Source organism: Enhydra lutris, unplaced genomic scaffold (genome assembly GCF_002288905.1).
Source record: "Enhydra lutris kenyoni isolate GAN:26980312 unplaced genomic scaffold, ASM228890v2 scaffoldscaffold10, whole genome shotgun sequence".
Classification (NCBI taxonomy): domain Eukaryota; kingdom Metazoa; phylum Chordata; class Mammalia; order Carnivora; family Mustelidae; genus Enhydra; species Enhydra lutris.
The window spans coordinates 40,033,747-40,056,522 of record NW_019154094.1 but is presented as its reverse complement, the minus strand read 5'-3'; the positions used below and the strand labels follow the sequence as shown (position 1 = coordinate 40,056,522).

Genomic DNA, 22,776 nt, shown 5'->3' with positions numbered 1-22,776 from the left:
AGTTCCCCGACTTAAAGGGCCCCATTAGACAGGAGTGTATCCCAGCCCCACGTGGGAGCCTCTGCTCTTTTCGCTGCTGTAATTATCCAAACAACAGAAGAGAACAAACAAGTTTCAAAAGCCGTGGAATCCAGAAATTTCATGTGTTTCTTAGTACAGAAGGATGCTCATAAACTTGATATTGCATAGAAAAGTTTGGGGACGGGGCGATAGAGTCCTATTATTATAGGACTGCCTGCCTTGCTCTAAGGCTGCCCAAACTGTTCATACCTGCTGAGAAAATGGTATTGAATTATGGAAACTGTATGATATGGTAGAAAGAGTGGTGGATTAAAACTCAGAGACCAGATTTTTTATTTGGTTAAATGTACTTTTCCTAATGGACCCTCCATTCCACTCCTAAGTATTTACCTGAGAGAAATGAAAACATACATCCACACAAAGAATTATACATGGACATTTTTAGCAGCTTTATTCATGATAGACCAAAACTGTGAACAACCCAAGTAACTATTAATATATGAATAAATACACAAATAGTGATATATATCTATCACTATATGCTATATGATATAGAAATACTATTCAGTAATAAAAAACTGATATGACATGGGAGAAGAATTATGCTGAATGAAAGAGGACAGACCCCACAGAAATTGTATGCTTTGGTTCCATGTATATGAAGTTTTAGAACACATAAAACTCAACTGCGGCGACAGAAAGCAAATCAGTGATTGTCTGGGCTGGGGGAAGGGATAGGGATCTTTGTGGTGTAGTTAAAGTGTTCTGCAGCTTGATTGTGGTATTGCCCCCGCTGAGGCAAAGTTTGGAGATTACACTGATGATATTGTCCAATCGTGGATAAACCACTTAGCCCTTCTAGGCCTCAGTTTCCCTATTTGTAAAATTTGGTGGTTGGATTAGATAACGTTTAGAATTTCTTCTGTCTCAAAAACTCCCTTGTTATAACAATATCCGACTTTTACTATGGGAGTAGAAGAGCAAAGTGTGGTCTGTTTTGTGGGAATTCACTGTATAGCCAAGGATGAGTTTATTTCAGAAAGCATAGAATAGCAATTAGTATTTCCAGTAATACTCCTTTCGGGGACAGAGCCATTTGCAGGCCAATAAAGAAACAGCTGAGAAAACAATTTGCATGTTCCCATGGAAGTTCCATGAGTATTGGAGGAGGGGGCTTCCCAGTGACCCTGGGGGGAGGAGGAGAGGGACAAGAGTCATGGCTGGCCAAAGAGGACGGCTGAGGGAGGGCCAAGTATGTCCTATCACCTCTGAGACTCCCAAATGCATGGAAGCTTTTAAATTTACTCATCCTGGCATTCAGTGAGGACTTCATGCTGTTGCTGAAGATGATAATGGCAGGGAGGCTGCTACTGGTGGTCATCATCATTTCCAGTCCGCAGAGCTTGTGTGCAAGTAAAGCACAGTGGGGAGCTCAGACTATGTGGTGGGAAGAGGGCAGGATACAGAGCCTGAAGGGGGCTGGGAGCACTGGGGCCACATGCTGGGCCGTGCAGGCTGCTGATTTCCTGCCTGTGTGTGTCCCCAGGTCATGAAAACCTACCACATGTACCATGCGGAGAGCATCAGTGCAGAAAGCAAGCTGAAAGAGGCTGAGAAGCAGGAGGAGAAGCAGTTCAACAAGTCTGGAGACCTCAGCATGAACCTGCTCCGTCACGAGGACCGGCCCCAGCGCCGCAGCTCTGTGAAGAAGATCGAGAAGATGAAGGAAAAGGTAAGTGAGGGCCTCAGAGAAATTGAGGGCAGGGCAGGAAGCAGGCGCGTACTCCCTGCTGACAGCCTTGGCTTTCCCCCTCTACAACCTGAGGGGTGTGGGATAGAAGCAGGGTGCCAGCATGTGTGCTCTTGGAGGTCAGTGTCATGGAGGAGGCAGGGCTGGCCAGGCCTCACTAGCACTTGTTAGGCCTGACCTTGTGCCAGGATCAGCAGGCAGAGAAAGCGCTCAGCTGACAAGAGAGCTGAACTGTGACAAGACTCACGCCCAGCAAGCACGTTCTCGGATGGGCAGGAATCACCAGGCATTTGGAGGGGCGGGACCTTGCTCAGGAGGCCATTTTGGTGGCTGGAGAGCTAGTTGGGGCAGGGCAGGTCCCAATAGGAGGAAAACAGCACTGGGCTACCAACCAGCACCTGGAAGCCCGAGGAAGAACCCATCCAAAATGCCACTGGCAAGCCCAAGGTGGGAGATTTAGAATCACTGTGTCTTGGTGCTGGACACGTGCTTTAGTAGGGCACAGTGAAATGAGTGCTCATTTTGGAATCACGCAGTCGGAGTTTTAAAAGTGCCACATTTACAGTACTTCTCTGAACCTCGGTTTTAAAATCTGACGGTGTTGGCAAATGACTCTTCTCTCTCAGGTCAACTCTGATCGACGGGTAGTAGCCGCCCAGAGCTCTGTGTTGAAGACTGTGAAGCCCCCTCCAGGCATTAGTTAAAAACAGTGCTGTGATCAGTTAACGATGTCTGCAATGGCCAGGGAATTTAGAGGGGAATTTAACATGCTTTTGTTATCCTAGACTAGGTTACTTCTAAAGTTTCTTTCTGTGTAAAAGCCATGATTTTCTTGTTGAGTTCTCTGCATTTATTCATTCCATGCGATCAGTACACATTTTTTGAGCTCTTTCTAGGTGCCAGACATTGCACCAGATATTTATTTGGGCTTTTCTGCATCTCATTCTATGATTACATGGCCCTGCAGCTCTTAAAAATGATAGATTGAGTGGAAAAGAAATTCACCGGGGCCTAGGTGAGCTGGAAAAGTAACCATAAGCAAATAAACCAAGGTTCCAGGGTAATTTCCAAAGGCAAAGAAAAGTAGGTTCCCCAATAATTAGACAGAGACCCAATTAAAAAATGTGTAAAGGGTGGCTCAGCCCTTGGGTGTCTGCCTTCGGCTCGGGTTGTGATCCCAGGATCCTGGGATCGAGTCCTGCATCAGGCTCCTCACTCAGCGTGAAGCCTGCTTCTCCCTCTCCCATTCCTCCTGCTTGTGTTCCCTCTCTTGCTATCTCTCTCCCTCTGTCAAATAAATAAATAAAATCTTTTAAAACAATAGGTAAAGGATTTGAATAGACCTTTCTCTGAAGAGCTTGCATGAGCGGCCAAGGAGCACATGAAAAGATGCTCAGCATTATTAGTCATTAAGGAAATACAAATCTAAACCCCAGTGACATACTATTTCATACCCACTAGGCTGGCTAAAATAAAAACAGGTGACAGTCACAAGTGTTAGTGAGGTGGTTGAGGAATTGGCACCCTTATACATTGCTGGAGGGAACATAAAATGGTTCAGCCACTTTGGAAAACAATTTGTCAGTTCTTCAAAATGTTAAACATGAAGTTATTCTATGACTCAACAATTCTCATAGGTATCCACCCAGAGAAATGAAAACATACTTCCACACAGAAGCCTGCACAGGAATGTTCCTAGTAGCATTATTCATAATAGCCAAAAGGGAGAAACAATCCAGATGTTCATCTGGATGAGTGCAATGTGATTTAGCCATACTGTGGAATATTATTTAGCCAGGAAGAGGAGTGAAGTGCTAATGCAGACTACAACACAATGTACCTTGAAAACAATATGCTAAGTGAAAGAAACCAGTCATAATATTGTATGAGTCTCTTTATATGAAATGTCCAGAATAGACAAATACATAGAGACAGAAAGTAGATTATTTGTTGCCAGGAGCTGGGGCAGAGGAGAATGAAGAGTGACTGCTAATGGGTAGAAGGTTTCTTTTTGAGCTGATGAAAGTATTCTAAATTTAGATAGTGGTGATTGTTATACAAATCTGTGGATATACGATAAACAGATAAATAAATAAATAAATAAATAAATAAATAAATAAATAAAAATAAGATAGGCAGGCAGGGAATTACAGAACTACAACATTGGAGATAAATAGAGGAGTAGAGAGACCATTGACTGGGAGGTCTGGAGACTTAAGTTTAGTTCAGAGTTATTGCTAATGAGCCATTTAGTTTTTGGACAAGCCCCTTTTTTTAAAGAAGTCTCCACAACCAACATGGGGCTCAAACTTATGACCCTGACATTAAGAGTCATACAATCTACTAACTAAGCAAGCCAGGTGCCCCTCAGCTACTTCTTTTTGGTTTTCATTTTCTCATCTGTGAAATGGGTGAATTAAACTGAGATACTTTTAATATCCTATTTTTAAAATTTTATTTTATTTTTTCAGTGTTCCAGGATTCATTGTTTATGCACCACACCCAGTGCTCCATGCAATATGTGCCCTCCTTAATACCCACCACCAGGCTCATCTAACTCCCCACCCCTCCCCTCCAGAACCCTCAGTTTGTTTTAGGTATAAAATTTTATGAATTGATGAAGGGCTGGAAGTGGTTTGGGGGCCATTATAGCCCCCTGGGAATGGGTGAGGAATATCAAAACTCTCTGTGAGGGGGTGGGTGCATGGCTGGTATAGGATTGGTAACTACCTGAAGAAGTCTGTTTCCCAGAATAGGTGGACCGTAGGGAAAGGTCAGAGGAGATCTCTGAAGAGAATTCAAAGGTTGACATAGAAACATCTCTATTGAATAGCTAGAACTAGATCTGGAATTTAAAAAGGTGTTTTTTTTTTAAATTTTAAATTTTTAAAAATTTTAGTTCCAGTATAGTTAATATTTGGTATATTAGTATCAGTTGTGCAATATAATGAATCAATAATTCTGTACATTACTCAGTGCTCATCATGATTCGTGTACTCTTAATCCCTGTCACCTATGTCACCCATCGCCAACCCACCTCCCTTCTGGTAATGACGTTTGTTTGCTATAAAGTTGTCATTTTTTTGTCTCTTTTTGTTTGTTTTATTTCTTAAATTCCATATATGACTGATCATATGGTATTTGTCTTCCCTGACTTTTTCACTTATTATACCCTCTAGATCCATTCATGTTGTTGCAAGTGGTATGATTTCATTTTTTTAATAGCTGAATAATACTCTGTTGTGTGTGTGGGTGTGTGTATGTGTGTGCATGTGTATGGGGTGTGTGTGTGTGTGTGTGTGTGTTATATCTTCTTTGTCCATTCATCCATCAGTGGACACTTGGGCCATTTCCATAGTTTTGCTTGGAATAAGGAAGGTTTAAGAGTGCCTATGTGAAGAGGGAAAATCCTGTTTCTTTAAGGAGAGCTGTTTTTCTACCCAGAATGGGACTCATCACCTGCAAGGGGCAAGTAGACAGCTCTCCAGCCCACTTTCTCATGACCTCTACCTGCCCAGTCTGGTCCAGGACAGAAGCAGCTGCCCAGGGAAGCCATCCAGCTCCTGGCTAAGACTGGCGCCTCTAACTGCCCACTCTGCCTCTCCCATCATTCGTGTCCAGAGAGCCAGAGAAAAGTGCTTAATGCCTACTTTGTACAGAGAGTTCTGGGTGCTACAGGCCCAGTGATGAATAGGGCAGATCAGGTCCCTGACTTTATAGAACTTACTTTCCAGTGGTGGACACCAAAAACCAGCAAGTCAACAAAGAGATAAAAAAATATAATTTCAGGTGATGAAAAATGCTTATAAAGAAAAACAGAATAACCAAGAAGTCCTTCAGCAGGTGAATGGATAAGTAAACCATGGTACATCCAGACAATGGAATGTTAGTGCTAGAAAGAAATGAGCGAGTAAGCCCTGAGAAGACATGCAGGAACCTTAAATGCATATTACTAAGTGAAAGAAGCCAATCTGAAAAGGCCACTTGCTGTATGATTCCAACCAAGATGACCTTCTGGAAAAGGCAGAACTATGGACACAAGATCAGTGGTTGCCAGGGGTTAGGTGGCAGGGAGGAATGGAGAGATGGAGCACAGAGTATATTTGTAGGGTGGGGAAACTACCCCGTTTGATATTATAATGATGGATAAGTAAGTATATCATTATACATTTGCCTAAACCCATAGAATGTAAAACACCAAGAGTGAGCCCTAATGTAAACTATGGACTCTGCGTGACTATGATGTGTCACTGTAGGTTTATCAGTTGTAACACATGTACCCTCTGGTGGGGGATATTGATAACAGGGGAAGCTATGCATGTGTGGGGATGGGGGAGGTGGATAGATAGGAAACCTCTGTATCTTGCTCTCAAATTTGCTGTGAACCTAAAACTGTTCTAAAAATTTAGTCTTTAAAAAAGTAAATTAAGGGACTCCTGGGTGGCTCAGTGGGTTAAAGCCTCTGCCTTCAGCTCAGGTCATGATCCCAGAGTCCTAGGATCAAGCCCCACATCGGGCTCTCTGCTCGGCAGGGAGCCTGCTTCCTCCTCTCTCTCTGCCTGCCTCTCTGCCTACTTGTGATCTGTCTGTCAAATAAATAAATAAAATCTTTTAAAAAAAGGTAAAATAAGAATAATCACTAAAAATTGAACAAGACTAAATAAATGAAAAAAATAGAGCAAGGCGAGGGAACACAGGGGAGGGGTGCTGCGGTTGCTGAAGACTCGCTTCCAGACAAGAGGCCACTCTGACCACATGACCTTGGGCAAGGACCTGAAGGATGTGAAGAAGCAGACCACATAGGGACTTGGAAGGATGGTTTGCCATGCAGAAGGAATGAGTCTGAAGGCCTGGAGGCATAAGTGAACTTGGCCTCTTAAGGGAAGGGCAGAGGAGGCTGGGCAACGTGGAACCTGAAGGAAGAGGTTTGAGAGAGGGATGACAGCCTGGTCAGTGCCTCAGCTCTCACCTCTACTCTCTTCTTCTTCCAGAGGCAGGCAAAGTATTCCGAGAACAAGCTGAAATGCACAAAGGCCCGGAATGATTACTTGCTGAATCTGGCAGCCACCAATGCAGCCATTAGCAAATACTACATCCACGATGTCTCCGACCTAATCGACGTGAGCACCTGGGGAGTCTGGGATGAAACAGGGCCCCACACCTGGGCTGACCCTTGTCTGAAGCTGATGTGCCTGTCCCTTGAGCCCTGATGGCGGGGCAGGGTAATGGGCCTTTGGTGCCTGGGAGATGAGTGTCACCTCATGGATTCTACACTTGCGGGTGGGAGTGGGCCTCTGGCAGCCCCTGCGTGGTTGGGTCAGGCAGGCATGTCTTCCACCTGCACTTTCCAAGTACCCTCCTCTGCACTAGGCCCTTTGCTGGGTTTGGGGATACAGGGGTTATCATACACAGTTCATGCCCTGGACGGTTTTCCAGGGTGATAGAGATGTTTATATGTTTAGAGGATGTTATTGTGGGAGAAATCAGGCAGGTTTAGCAAAAGGAGAATGGAACACTGACTCCCCTGAGTAGCAGCTGTATAGCTTACGCTGGAGGGGGGCCGCTGGGCTTGGAGAAAGAGCACCATGAGTGACATCATCATGGAGAGCTTCCACATCATCTGTGTTGGGGCAGGGACTTCTTCTTGTGGCCTGCCCATCCCATGTGGACAGGGATCTGGCCCGCAGATGCTCAGGAAATGTTCCAGACTGGTAGATGGATCCTTTGCCTCTGGCTCTGCCATGTCCTGTCAGGGAGTCAGAGGGCCACCGATTTTCCATGACTGCAGAAGGGACGCATTGCCCCATCCCCAAGAGAGGTTGCTGTCAGCCCTGTCCGTGCCTTCCCATGCCTGAGGCCAGACCCTTCCTCTTTCTCACAACTTTTCACCCTTTCCAGTCCTCTCCTTTCTTCAGTTACCACATTTTTCTTGAGCACCTACTAGCCCTAGGTCTTGAGCCACTGCAATGGACAAGAACCTGTGGGTTTGCTCTCATGGAGCATCCCATGCCTAGCCCTGACACATTTATAGGCAACTGCAAAGCCAAGTGGCAGGTCCCAGTAAGGGAGGTGGAGGGAGACGTGGACCCCCAGAGGAGGGACACCTGACAAACTCTGAGTGGGGAGAACATTAGGGAAGACTTCCTAGAGGGAGTGACCTCTAAATGAAACCCTATCCCAGGCAGAGGGAATACACGTGTGAAGGCCTAGAGAAGAGAAAGAATGTGATGAATTTGGGGGAGCTGAGAGAAGTTCTGCTGTTGCCCAAATCACAATCCCCAGCTCCCTCTGAAGGCTTTGGGGTGATTTGTGCAGTAGGATTCCGGAGTGCACAGGGTCCTCCAGGATGAAAGATTTGGCTGTGGAATGGGAGGTCATCTTAAGTCACTGTGATGGGAAAGGGAATGCTGGTGGCCCCCACCTCTGTGTGACAGCCCTTACCTGCACCCTTCTGCTGTGTGCCTCTCTCCAAGTGCTGTGATCTGGGCTTTCATGCCAGCCTGGCCCGTACCTTCCGGACCTACCTCTCAGCCGAGTACAACCTGGAGACCTCTCGCCACGAGGGGTTGGATGTCATTGAGAATGCCGTGGACAACCTAGATTCCCGAAGTGACAAGCACACCGTCATGGATATGTGCAATCAGGTCTTCTGTCCCCCACTCAAGTTTGAGTTCCAGCCCCACATGGGGGATGAGGTAGGTTTCTCGCAGGAACCCATGCTGGAGGCTGCTTCCGCCTCTTCTTCCACGTGCTCCCAGAACATTGGTGGGAGAGGAACGCCAGCCCCCCTTCACACGCAGGACATTTCTCTCAGAGGCCTGAGGTCAAGTTCTTGGTCCAGGGGCTGCCCAGCTGAGGCGTTTACCATGAATATCCTAACTTTGCTGGCTGAAGTATCTCGCCTGCAGAATTGCTTTGCTCTCCCCTCAGATCCTTCCCAGTTACGTGTGGACCCCAAGGGAGTTCTGCATCGCCACACAGGCATCTCCCCGTCTTCCCTCAGGTGACCTCGGATCACAGGAGGCTGGGCCTCACCTCAGTCCCTCTGGCCCGCAGGCTTGCCAGGGCGCTGCTTGTCCTCCAGTCTGGGAGGTGGGCCACCCGCTGCGCTCCCTTCCGTGCTTGTGCTGCTCAGCTCCTTGCCAGGTTCTGGAATAGATAAATAAGTTCCTGGGGAAGGCACCTGTTACTGGCCGCAGAGTGGAGCAGCACGCTGCTTCCTCCAATTGTACAAAGTCCCTTATGCAAAAAGCTCCTTGAACTGTTCCTTTTCATCCCTCTCCACTTTCTTCATTTGCAAAAGAGAGGCCTTCTGTGGGGTCTCCCCACAGCCTCTGGCCCATCCCTCAGCCATTGTGTCCAGCCCTTTGGCTCATCACCTGGACCTGAACATTTTGGTCTCGGTGTTAAATTAGTGGTAAATGACTAGTTAGTGGTAAATGACTAGTCAGTCACCGAGCCCTACTCTCCCTTATGCTCTCAGCTGAGTCACACCAGGTGGCCCAGCCCACAGGGTAGTAGCAGAGCCCTGAGGGGAGTGGGTGTGGGGACAACAGTATTCCCTTCAACCGTCCCCTCCCACGACCCCTGAGAGTGCTCCTGCCTCATTGAAGCACCTTCCTGCTGGGCGAGAGGAGCAGCTCCACTGATTGTTTCCTCTCACGCTTCTTCTCACTGGTGTCTGTCAGGCCATGGCTTTCTTACCACAAATTCTTGCCTTGAAAGGAACTAGTCTTCCTTGATGAGATTACATGAAAGCTCTTAATAAACCCTCAAGGGCTACGCACATCTAGAAGACCATGACCGAGAGGCCACAGCTTGCAATGCCAAAGGGTGGCCTTCGGAGCCCCATTTCCCATCTGGTGTTGCCAGGGGCGGGCTCTGCACTTCACCTTTCCCAGCCTGTCTCCTCGGCCTTCGGTAGGGACATCAGGGGTAGCCCCGGCCGTGGCTCCACACAGGTGATGAGAGCCCCGGGCGACAGCGGTGGCTGTCCTTTCGCAGGTGTGCCAGGTCAGCGCTCAGCAGCCCGTCCAGACGGAATTGCTCATGCGGTACCACCAGCTGCAGTCCAGACTGGCCACTCTCAAGATAGAGAATGAGGAGGTGAGTGGGCCCCTCCACATGCAAGGGATTTCCTGACAAAGGCCCAGCTTGTGCTGGAACTCTGGCCATGGAACCCACAAGAAAATAGGGTTCATCTGTAAGATGGATTATTTATTACATGACAGGGCGGGGGTGCCTGGGTGGCTCAGTGGGTTAAGCATTTGATTCTTGATTACAGCTCAGGTTGTGATCTCATGGATTGTGAAATGGAGCCCCACATCGGGCTCCATGCTGGGCATGAACCTTGCTTAAGATTCTTTCCCCTCTCTCCCTCAGCTCCTTCCCCACTGTCATTCTATCTGCTGCTCTTTCTAAAGTAAACAAATTGTAAAAAAAAAAAAAAAAAAAAAAAGATGAATTATTATATGACCATTATAGCTGGGCATACCAAGAATCTTTAATGGCATGGGGGGATGCCCACCAGATGTTAAAGAAAAACAAACAGGAAGTAGAACTCTGTGTTCAGTATTATCCTAAGGATGGTAAACTAGTGTAGCACCCATGTGTCTGTTTATTCACAAGAAAAAAGCCCTGAAGGAAATATTTTGAAATGTTTATTGTGGTTATATCTGGGTAGAAGAATTACAGGTGATTTCTGTTTTCTTCTTATGCTTTTCTCTAGTATCTGCATTGAGTTTGTGTTATTTTTATCATCAAAGATAGCTACAGGTATTCTAAATAACCCAATGAAATAAGCCAGGGCACACTAAATGTGTCATAGACCCTGAGCCCCAAGGAACTTCTGTCTTAACCGTGGCCAGCCCGTCTCCCATAGAGCTGGTGACATGGGATCACCACCAGGAGCATACAAATGGAAATACCAGCTGTGGTGGTCCTATTTCAATGTGGACTGAGGAGGCCAGATGGGCAACATCCTATTCCAGCCTGGTTGCCTCTATGCGGGGAAGATGTCAACCAGCTAGAAACCCCTTGGAGAAAGGACACCAGGATGCGAGGAATGTCACCTAAAATCTTGGGCACGTTTATCACTGAGGAGAGCAGTCACAGCTGGTGATGGGCAGTCATGGTCCCTGTCTTCACATCTCAAGGGGGCTGTCCTGGACAGAAAGGGCTGGTTTGCTCAGTGTCTCCACAAAGGACAGAGCTAGGACAGACACGAGACAGATTGTCACTCAGGATGACAACAAATCAAAGCTGCCCCTGGGGGGAGGTTATACAGAAACGAATTATATATTTATGTTGCACACCTGAGGAGAGAAAGGAGATGAAGAAAATGTTTTCTTTCTTTCTTTGTGTTCTACATCCTCCCCTGAAGCATTTTCAGCTGTTTACATGGAACAGTGTACACATAGCCGTGTTAATGGGGTTTCAATAGGAAATCAGGGCCCCAGAGAGAATGAAGCAAATATTCCTTGGTATGGGCCATTTATAGCTATGGAAATGCTTAATTTTGTACCTGAACTTCTGTTAGACTATCTTAGAAAGAACTGATCCGTTCATTTATATATTCAACAAGTATTCATTTAAACGAGTGAATATTTATTCAATATTTACTCAAGTATTTATTGAGCACATACTATGCTCTAACCGCTGTGCTCAATGCAGAGTAAAGTGAGTGAAACAAGACACCATAGTCCCTCCTCTCATGGGGACTATATTCAAGATAGATAGATAAACATGAAAGCAAACCGACAAATGAATGAGTATGCAAACTATCAAGCAGTGATGTGCACTAAATCAGGAATAGTAGCCAGGGGGCTCTGATGTCACCAGGAGGTGACATTTAGTTGAGATCTGTGTGACAAGAAAGACTTTGGGTGACAACAACTTAATGAATGTAGATGCAGTTTCCCCCGTGACTGTTTTCGGAGTGACCCTCCATCAAAGTATAGGACACAAGTCAGTGAAGTGGTGTTTCGAGGTCAGGGCTCCGGTGCTCTGCTCCTGTAGCCTTCCATGGGTCCCACTTGGCTCCAGGAGAGAAGTTGGAGTCCTGCAGGACTGGCTCAGCATGTGTCTTCCTCGAGTTCTCTTTTCTCAGTCAAGCTTTTGGTAAGTCAGGGGCGGATAGCCAGAGAGTCTGTCCACTGAGCATGGCCCTCACCCTATCTAGACTTTGTCCCCTCTATTCTCTGGATGAGCACTGAGAGTATTTCTAATGTTATCCCTCTTCAACAGACCTGCCTCCCATAGAAGGAGCTAGTTTGGGGCCATATAATCAGGAAAAGAAAAACATACTTAGAAACCTAGGTTCCTTGTTCGTCACAATATCCTCCAAGGTTCTCCTCAGCAGAAGCAATCAACAAAATGACTTCAGATCGGGCAATGTGGGTTGTCACCCCAGCCAGCTCACTGGCCTCCCTTTCCACCTCAGTATAATAGGAATGATCATCTTTGTCCTGCCCACCTCCTTTAGGCTTTACATGGAAGAAATAAAGTGTGGAAAAGGACTTTGAGGTGTCAAAGGTGTTCCGAGGTAGAAGGGTTTTTTGACGTGCTGTATTTCTCCAGGTTAGGAAAACCCTGGACGCCACCATGCAGACCTTACAGGACATGCTAACCGTGGAGGACTTTGATGTCTCCGACGCCTTCCAGCATAGTCGATCTACAGAGTCTGTGAAGTCAGCTGCCTCCGAGACCTACATGAGCAAGATCAACATCGCCAAAAGGAGAGCCAACCAGCAGGAAACAGAAATGTTTTATTTTACAGTAAGTGGCGGCTTGAACCGAGAGCCCACTGTCTGCTGACCTGTTGGCAGTGACTTTTGGGCAGCAGCCCAAGCTAGTGGGAGCCAGCAACACCATGTGAGTCAGAGCTAAAATTTTCCCAACATGCTTCCCAAATTAAGTTGCCTGGCTTGGCTTTTTAAAAGGTAAAAAAGTGAATTACCAGTGGGGAGCATCAGCATTGATCTTGGATTAATGTATTTTGCAACTAACCTACGAAAAAAACCAGAGAGTTGCGTTCTGTAAGGTATGAGGGAAATGGCAGATGGAGCCTGGGGCAAGGCTCAGGTAACAACCCTAAGCTTTAGTGTATGGTTGTCATGTTAAGGTGTCTTAAATTGGGGTGTGGCCCTTGGAAACCATGCCCTGGGGGATCTGTGCTGGTGAATTGTAGGCACTTTGTGTAAAATCCCAGATCACTTTTAAGCCATTTGGTTGGAACAAGGAAGAACAAGGATAAGGGGCATTGGGGCTTTAGTTCAACATGTGTTTAGTGAACATAGAATTTGGGGATTGTAAGGGACCTGAAATGTTCTGTCTGATGCTTGATCTCATTCGATCATACCCCTCCCAAGAAATCATCCCATCTCTGCTTGAATAGCCCCAAGATGAAAAGTTCCCTCCTTCCCCAAATAGCCCTTTTGTTTTGGCCTATGGCTGGCTGTAGATAATATAATGTCTTCCCTTATCTCTGTTATCTTCAAAAATCTGCTTCACTAGGATTTCTGGCCATTGATCTTGATCCTGTTCTCTGGGGCAACCTGGAGAGACTAATTCCATAAGACAGTTTCCGGCTTGCTTGTAGGGAGCTGGGTTTTCATGTCTCCAGGCTAACCATACCTGGTTTTGTAAATCTTGCCTCATTAGCTTTCATTTTGAGTGGCCTCAGCGCCCTAGACTGTTTCCTGAACACGTTCTTTTTGTCGATGCCTGTTCTAAAGTCAGCAGTCGTCTGACCTGACCAGCACAGAATAGAATTAAAGTTCCACCTCCTTCTTTTCATATGGCCTAAGATCATATTCTTTTTATTTTTTTATTTTTATTTTAAAATTTCTATTTCCAGTATAGTTAACATACAGTGTTGTATTAGTTTCAGGTGTGCAATATAGTGCTTGAACAATTCTATACATTACGCAGTGCTTATCAGTTTAAGTGTGCTCTTCATCCCCTATATCTGTTTCACCTGTACCTCCTGCCACCTCCCCTCTAGTGACCATCTGTTTGTTCTCTGTAGTTAAGGGTCTGGTTTTTTGCTTGTCTCTTTTTTTGCCCTTTATTCATTTGTTTTGTTTCTTAAATTCCACATATGAGTATAGTCATGGCATTTGTCTTTTTCTGGCTGATTTATTTTACTTACCATTATGCTCTTTAGAGCCATCCATGTTATTGCAAATGGCAAGATTTCATTCTTTTTTTATGGCTGAGTAATATTCTGTTGCACACATGGGCATGTGTGTGTACATATATACATACACATGTCTATGTGTGCATGTGTGTATATATACCATATCTTCTTTATCCATTCATCATCAATGGACACTTGGGCTGCTTCCGTAATTTGGCTATTATAAATAATGCTGCAATAAACATAGGAGCACATATGTCTTTTCAAATTAGTGTTTTTGTATTTTTTATGTAATACTCAGTAGTGGAACTACTGGATCACATGGTTATTCTAGTTTTAATTTTTTGAGGAACCTCCACAAAATTCCATAATAGCTGCACCAGTTTGCATTCCCACCATCAATGCACGAGAGTTTTGTTTTTTTTTACATCCTTGCCAACACTTGTTTCTTTTGTTTTTTATTTTAGTCATTCTGACAGGTGTGAGGTGATACCTCATTGTAGTTTTGATTTGCAATTCCCTTTAGATGAGTGATATTGAGCATCTTTTCATGTGTCTGTCGGCCATCTGGATGCCTTCTTTGGAGAAATGTCTGCTCACATCTTCTGTTCATTTTTTAATTGGACTATTTGTTGATGTTGAGTTGTAGCTCTTTATATATTTTGGATACTGACCTTTTATCAGATATGTCATTTGCAAATACCCTCTCCCATTCACTACATTGCTTTTCCTTTTGGTTAATTGTTTCCTTTGCTGTGCAGAAGCTTTTCATTTTGATGGAGTCCCAATAGTTTATTGTTGCTTTTGTTTTCCTTGTCTTAGGAGACACACCAAGAAAAATGTTGCTAGAGCTGATGTTAGAGATATTACTGCCTGTGCTCTCTTCTAGGATCTTTATAGTTTCAAGTCTTACATTTAGGTCCTTAATCCGTTTTGAGTTTATTTTTGTACGAGGTGTGAGAAAGTGATCCAGTTTCATTCTTTTGCATGTGGCTGTCCAGTTTTCCCAGCACCATTTTGTTGAAGAGACTGTCTTTTTCGCACTGCATTTTGTCTCCTTTATTGTAGATTAATTGACCATATATTGTGGGTTTATTTCTGGGCTCTCTATTCTGTTCCATTCCTCCATATGTCTGTTTTGGTGCCAGTACAATACAGTTTTCACTACTATGTCTTTGTGGTATATCTTGAAATCTGGGGTTATGATATCTTCAGTTTTGTTCTTCTTTTTCAAGATTACTTTGGCAAATTATTTGGTGCCTTTCATGGTTCCATACAAATCTTAAGATTATTTGTTTTAGTCATGTGAAAAATATTGCTGGTACTTTGATAAATCTGTAGATTGCTTTGAATAGTGTGGATATTTTAACAATATTAATTCTTCCAATCTATGAGCATAGAATATCTTTCCCTTTGTTTGTATTGTCTTCAGTTCTTTCATCAGTGTTTTATAGTTTTCAGAGCATAGGTCTTTCACTTCCTTGGTTAAATTTATTCCTAAGTATTTTGTTTTTGGTGCAATTGTAAATGGGACTGTGTTCTTAATTTTTTTTCTGCTACTTCATTATTAGTGTATAGCAATGCAACAGATTTCTGTATATTGATTTTGTATCCTGTGACCTAACTGATTTCATTTATCAGTTCTAGTAGTTTTTTGGTGGAGGCTTTAGGGTTTTCTAAATACAATATTATGTCATCTATAGATAGTGAAACTTTTATTTCTTCCTTACCAGTTGGATGCCTTTTCTTTCTTTTTGTTATCTAATTGCTGAGGCTAGGACTTCCAGTACTGTGTTGAATGAAAGTGGTGAGAGTGGACATCCTGGTCTTATTCCTGATCTTATGGGAAAAGCTGTTTTTTACTGTTGAGTATAATATTAACTATGTGTTTTTCATATATGGCCTTCAGTATGTTGGGGTATATTCCCTTTAAACCTGCTTTGATGTGGGTTTTGATCATGATTGGATATTATACTTTTGTCAATTGCTTTTTCTGCATCTATGTTTTTATCCTTTCTCCTGTTGATGTGATGTATTATGTTGATTGATTTGTGACCATTGAACCACCCTTGCAGCTTAGAAATAAATCCTACTTGATTGTGGTGAGTGATTTTTTTCAATGAATGTTTGGATTTCACATCTCTGTTCATCATTTATATTGGCTTGTAGTTCTCCTTTTTGTAGTGTCTTTATCTGAATTTGGTATCAGGGTAATGGTGGCCTCATAGAATGAATCTGAAAGCTTTCCTTCCTCTTCTACTTTTTGGGATAGTTTTAGAAGAATAGGTATTAACTCTTCTTTAAATATTTAGTAGAATTCACCTGTAAAGCCATCTGCTCCTGGACTTCTGTTAGTTGGGAGTTTTTTTTGATTGATTCAATTTCATTGCTGGTGATTAGTCTGTTCAAATTTTCTCTTTTTGATTCAGTTTTGGGAGGTTATATACTTATAGGAATTTATCCATTTCATCTAGCTTGTTCAGTTTGTTGGCACGTAATTTTTCATAATATTCTCTTATAAGTAAGATTATATATATATTATATATATATGATTTTAAATACATATATATGTATTTAAAATATATATTTTTTAAAGTTAAATATCAGTTAAACCTTTATTCCCTACATACCGCCAATAAACCAGGCTACCTTCCTCCTAAAGGTGTTGTCTTGGGTAGGTCTTCTGTTTGGTACCAATTAGATACCCTCCTGATGGATTTAGTTCATGGCTCCAGACTATCAAGATCTTGTTCCAGTTGTTCAACATATATGCTGTGTCTTAAGACCTTACGTTGTCTGCAGAGTGCATAGGTGTGGCTTTCGCACCCTAAAGTTTGTCAAATAAAAAAAACTAGTAGGGGGGTGCCTGGGTGGCTCCGTGGGTTAAAGCCTCTGCCTTTGCTCTGGTCATGATCCCAGGGATCTGGGATCGAGCCCCACATCGGGCTCTCTGCTCAGCAGGGAGCCTGCTTCCTCCTCTCTCTCTGCCTGCCTCTCTGCCTACTTGTGATCTCTATCTGTCAAATAAATAAATAAAATCTTAAAAAAAAAAATAGTAGGTATGCCAGGGCCAACGCCAAAGATGGAGTTGTTTAAAACATGCCACGGCTGGGGCGCCTGGGTAGCTCAATGGGTTAAGCCTCTGCCTTAGGCTCGGGTCATGATCTCAGGGTCCTGGGATTGAGCCCCACATCGGGCTCTCTGCTCAGCGGCGAGCCTGTTTCCCTCTCTCTCTCTCTCTCTCTCTCTCTGCCTCTCTGCCTACTTGTGATCTTTGTCAAGTAAATAAATAAAATCTTAAAAAAAAAAAAAACATGCCACGGCTGATGCTGATCCGCTAATCAGCACTTTTAGATGTGGTCATTTAACTAGTCACAAATCCACCCTGTTCTGACACCCAGTTCCATCTTGTGCTAGGCCTCATCGAATCCCTTATTGAAAACACGGATAGTATTAGCTCAAGCTTCACTCCTTGACTTTGTTGTTTTTGGGAAGAAAAATGAAACTGGTCTTCGTGAGTCAGCCCAGGCTGGTTTCTGGGCTTCAGCACTTCCCCTGAGGACCTACTGTGTGTACAAAGAGAATTTTATGGGTTACAAAGATTAAATAAGGGGTGTGTATGAATATTGATTCCCTTTGGCAGCATAAACAAAGAAATCTGGGTGGCAGAAGCAGAAAAGGGGGTCTGACCTGCTTGAAGTTAAAAGACAGAATTCACCAATGTTCATGATTAAGGGTCATGGATGTTCTATTTTAATTTTAATATTTAATCTATCAACCGGGCTGGCAAGTACACTTCATGACTTGATGTTGTGACATTATTTTAGGCATTTTTGAGGACATAATATTCCTTTTAATGCAAACATCAGTACAATTTGATGGCATTCTTCCAATCATGGATCACATATGAAGCCCAGATGAAGCTTGGAAAAAGCCGGCAGAATTCACAGGCTCCAGAAACCTGGGGTATAATTTCCACTAACCAGTGAATAACCCACCAAGGTGTGAATTATGTGTTTGGGATTACAGCTTCAACTACCAGGGGCAGCAGGGCATGATGGAGAAAACTCCTGCTCAGAACTCAGCTCTGCTTCTTATGGCAAATTGTTAAACATGGGATAAGAGCAGAGGGTGTCAGTCCTGGAAGCATCCAGAGAGAGCCTGGGGTACACAAAGGTACAAGCCTGAAAACTGCTGAGTGCTCAAGGGGGAGTGGTTCTTAATAACCAGAAGACAAGGTCCTGTGAACCAAGAAGGACTCTGGCTGAGGAGAGAGGATGCCACCATCTCCTGCCAGCCCCACTGTTCCAGATACCTACCAACTTGGGGCCAGGTTGGGGTGACCCCAGTCTTATCTGAGCACATGTCAGCCTCCATACCTTGGGCTTTTACCCTGCACCTGTCTTCAGGGAGATGATGCAGATCTTCCAGATGCTCCTTTATCTGTTAGAATGTCCCAAACCACTGTAGTTCACTTGTTTGCTCCTCTACACCCCCTTTCTGAGCATCCTGGCTGGGGCAATAAAGTGGATTTCTTTGTGAGAAACTAGCTGGAAGCTCTGGGGCAATCATACCATCCTGTGCCTTCATTTTCAGGCATTTGCAATTGCCGTTCCATCTGCTGAGAATGCTCCATCCCCCATGTACACATGTGTCCCCACACGGCCCCTTCCTCACCTCCTTCGGGCCTGGGTTCATAGGGCAGCTTTGCCATGAGGTCTGCCCTAACTCATAGTCCCCCATTCCTGCCTTTTTCTCATCTACGGCATTCACCAGTAGCAGGCCAATTGTGTATCTTACTTTCTTTATTAGCTTATTGCCTCTCTACCCTCTCTTCTGTGTCAACCTCCATGAAGTTTCTCAGCACTGGCTCTATACCAGGCCCAGTGGTAGGCACTTGGGAGCCAAAAACCAACTGGGTGTAGACCCCACTGACAGCACCTCATAGTCTGGCAAAGACATGCCCCAGCAGAGGGGGCTCCGGGCCTGGGTTTGGGTGATACAGGATGGGCCAATGAAAGCCGGTACTTGTGTAGAGGGAGGGATGGCTGAGGCCCAGCTGCATTAGGGTGCAGGCAAATGTGTTTCTGTTCTGTGGCTCTTGTCCCTCTGTTCTGCTCTGAAGTATGTTGTGCTTGACAAGGCCCCTGAATGAGAGGCCTGGGGGTCCCAGGGACCCTGGGCAGATCAGTTCCCTATGCCAGCCTCCCCTGTCTCCTCTATAAAAAGAAGAAAATTGTGTCTCCTAATGCAGTCCAGGTTATTTTAACAGGAATGTCTTTAGGGGCCTGCTGAGCCCCTCCTCCTTCAGAGTGGGGCCAGATGAGAGAAAGGCTCATTAGGAGGCTCCTCTGTGACAGATCTGATGAAGCACTCTTGCCTCGGCTGCCTGCCCCCAGACACGGTTCCCATTTTTATTGCTCGTGGCCCAGAAGCACAGCGGAGCCTGAAGACTAAAGAAGCCGTCTGCTAGGGACCCCCCACTGTCCTCACCTGACAAAAGCTCCTTTCACGGCTCACCCTGCCCCTGAGCTTTCTTTGTGTTCCCCAAACTGGCCTAAAATGCGTAGGCTGGACAGCCGTGCTCCACAGAGCTGGCGTCTGATGGAGAAGAGCAGAGGGGCAGGTCAGAGGCCCCTCTTTTCCCCATGCTGGTGTCCTAGAGGGTGACCTCATCTCCTTTCGACCTCCCCGGCCGAGAGGTTGGTTCCAGGGGTGGAGACCATGTGACTTGGCCCTGCAGTCTGTAATGCCCACATGCCTTGTGTCTTACAGAAATTTAAAGAATATGTGAACGGCAGTAACCTCATCACTAAGCTACAGGCCAAGCATGACTTACTCAAGCAGACCCTGGGTGAAGGTGAGTTGGTTGGGTGGTGGAGGCCTGTGAGGAGGGGTGCCTGTGTTGTTGTTGTCCCTTGAGCTGTTGCAGCTTGAGACCTGGGGCACTTGGTAGAGTGAGGCCTAGTAGCAGAGCCAGCAGGCAGGATGGGGCAGGCTAGTACAGATGCCAAAAGGGGTCTAGTCTGGCTAGAGAGAACATGGGGCAACCAGAAGTGTTAGTTTAAGTTCCGGGGAAAGGTCCGAGGCAAAGTGATGAAAGGGGTCCCCAGTAGGAAGGGAGTGGGAATCCAGGAGCACAGAGGTCCGCATTGATGCTTGTCAGCAGATGCTGTTTTCCAGGGACACTAATGGAGTGCCTGGCCAGGAGGCTAGGTCTAAAAAAGAAAAACACATATATGGAAGGCAATGTTTGGTCCTTAAGGGATGTGGGGAGTAGGCTTAAGACTACCCAAAGGCTTTCAGTGCCAGTTGGAATAAAATCCTAGTGCTCTCATGGAACATGAGGCCTCACATCATTTGACCTCTGCCTGTTTCCCTGAGCTCACTTGTCGTTCTCTACTCCCTTACTATGCTCCAACCCCACTAAGCTCCTTTCTGCCCTTCAAAACTCATCAAGCTTATTCTGCCCCAGGCCCTTTGCATCTGCAGTTCTCTCTATCCGGAATGCCTTTACCCCAGATCTCAGTATGGGTGGCTCCTTATCCTGCAGATGTCACTTCCGTAGTGAGACTCTCCTTGTCCCCAACCTCAAGAAAGCACCACCTCTGTCCCAGCACACTCTTTTTGATTTTCTTTATCTTACTCATCACCATCCTATTTATTATTTATTCATTTGCTCATTATCTTTGGTCACACCCCCACCACAACAGTATCATATCTTCAGTCAGAGTAGGGACTTCCTTGTTTATTTTGTCCACCCCTTTGTTTCTAATGCCTAGAATGGTACCTGGATCACAGTAGGTACTCAGTTAATAGTCACTAAATGAATGTTGAATCGAAAGGTCATGAGGACATGAACTAGGCCCCAAGGTCAGAGACGGTTTGCAGCAAATCCTGGAAGCCCTGGAAACTGGTGTGAGGCTCAGCTCTGAGGAGGAGGCACTGATCTGGGGTTTCTGAAGTTGCTAGGTGCTGCTTGGAGCCCCGCACCCAGATCTATTCTTGTATTCTTTTGGCAAGGACAATTGACTGAATGATATACTCTACCTAAAGAAAAAAAAGCATGGGGTCCAGGAAATAGGAGACCAACATGAGAGAGATGAAGGGAATTTCCAAGGTGATGATGCCAGTAGGTCCCAAGATGACAGCTTAAAGCAGGCTTAGAGATCACCCAAGTTTTTCAGGGAAGGAGGAGTGTGACAGATGAGAATCAGAATGGGGCATGGGGCTAACGTTCACTGGCCACTAGGGGTTTGCCACCCACAACGTGTCCTTGCCTCCCACAGGATCACTCTCCATAGGGGTGCACAGTCTAGTGGCTGTAACCTGGCCACCCAAGTCTTCCCTGTCCAGTTGGTGTCCAGTTGGTACCAGTCAGGTGGATAGCTGGAATCTGCAGATGCTTGGCATTTGTGAGCCCCATGCTTTCAAGGAAACAGTGAGAAATTAAACCATTTCCCAGCCCCAAGGCTCTCTTAATTTAGTGAGGAGACAATTCACGAATTCATAAAAAAATCAAAAGCGGTAATATTAAGTCATACAGAAACACTGGTTGAATTGCCATGTGAACAGTACAGACTCTAAGGGTCTGAGCCAGGAGAGGAAGGGATCACTGTGAGCCCAGAAGAGCCAGAAAGTCTTCAAGAAAGATGAATAACTACGGTTTGGAGGAATAACCAGGGTTTTGAAACCAGTATCAGTAGAATTTTTTTCAATCATTTTTATTGACATGTAAATTACATATAATAAAATCTACTCATTTTGCATAGAAGTCAGTTTTGACAAATATATACACTCAGATCAGGATATAGAATATTTCCATCACCCCAAAAGCTCCTCTGTATCCCTCTGCAGTTAATTCTCCCTACTCTACCCCAAGCAACCACTCATCTGACTTTTATCAGCAAAGATGAGTTTTGTGACTTCTAGCTTCTGGGGAATTTCTGGGAGTGATGGAAGTCTGTATCCTGATTTGGGTGCTGGTTGGACATGGGTATATATGTTTGTCAAAACTCATGGACTGGGGGTAAGAGAGGGGAGGAGTGAGTTGCAATGAGCTTTCTGTTCATTTTCCCTGACATCCCTCTCCATTTTGCCCATCCTGACATTTCCACATTGGGCCAGGTGAGTGGGGCTGCAGGGAGTAGAGCAGTGAAGGGGGCACTAAAGTAACAAGAATGGAAGGAAAGGGAAGAGCCAGAAAGTCCTAGAGAGGAGCTCAGATGGGGACGGGGCAGCTCCCACAACTAGCATTGAAGAGGAGGATTGCTTTTATGGCCCCCGGAGCCTGTTTCTCAGAGCCACGCACTAAAAGGCAGACCCGTATGAGTTGGTGGCTACTTGTACTTTGAAAATCAAGTCCCCTGGATTTAGAAAACCAGATGTTCTTTTTAAAAATGAGATCCCAGGATGCCTGGGGTGGCTTAGTTGGTTAAGTGTCAGCCTTAGGCTCAGGTCACCATCTCAGGGTCTCGGGATGGAGCCCCATGTTGGGCTCCCTGCTCAGTGGGGAGCCTGCTTTTCCCTCTACCTCTCCGCCCTGCGTGTGCTATCCCCCTCTTTCTCTCTCGAATAAAGAAATAAAATCTTAAAAAACAAACAAACAAACAAACAAAAGATAAGATCCCAGATGAGAAAGTGCTCCTCTCCAGCTTACTCTTTTTTTTTTTTTTAAAGATTTTATTTATTTATTTGACAGAGATCACAAGTAGGCAGAGAGGCAGGCAGAAAGAAAGAGGAGGAAGCAGGCTCCCTGCCGAGCAGAGATCCCGATGCGGGGCCCAATCCCAGGACCCCGAGATCATGACCCGAGCCGAAGGCAGAGGCTCTAACCCACTGAGCCACCCAGGCGCCCCTCCAGCTT

The 22,776-nt window shown here is 45.2% G+C and overlaps 1 protein-coding gene across 4 annotated transcripts in view; it reads left to right on the top strand.

Moving 5' to 3' along the window:
• The window catches only part of LOC111144113 (SLIT-ROBO Rho GTPase activating protein 3), a 287,770-nt gene that overhangs the window by 182,130 nt on the left and 82,864 nt on the right, over positions 1–22,776 (top strand). For all 4 annotated transcript variants that reach the window (XM_022498256.1, XM_022498253.1, XM_022498255.1 and 1 more), the window contains exons 5-10: positions 1,568–1,753; positions 6,763–6,891; positions 8,245–8,466; positions 9,776–9,877; positions 12,350–12,547; positions 19,686–19,770. In XM_022498256.1, coding sequence (XP_022353964.1) covers positions 1,568–1,753; positions 6,763–6,891; positions 8,245–8,466; positions 9,776–9,877; positions 12,350–12,547; positions 19,686–19,770 — 922 coding nt within the window. The remainder of the gene's footprint in view (positions 1–1,567; positions 1,754–6,762; positions 6,892–8,244; positions 8,467–9,775; positions 9,878–12,349; positions 12,548–19,685; positions 19,771–22,776) is intronic.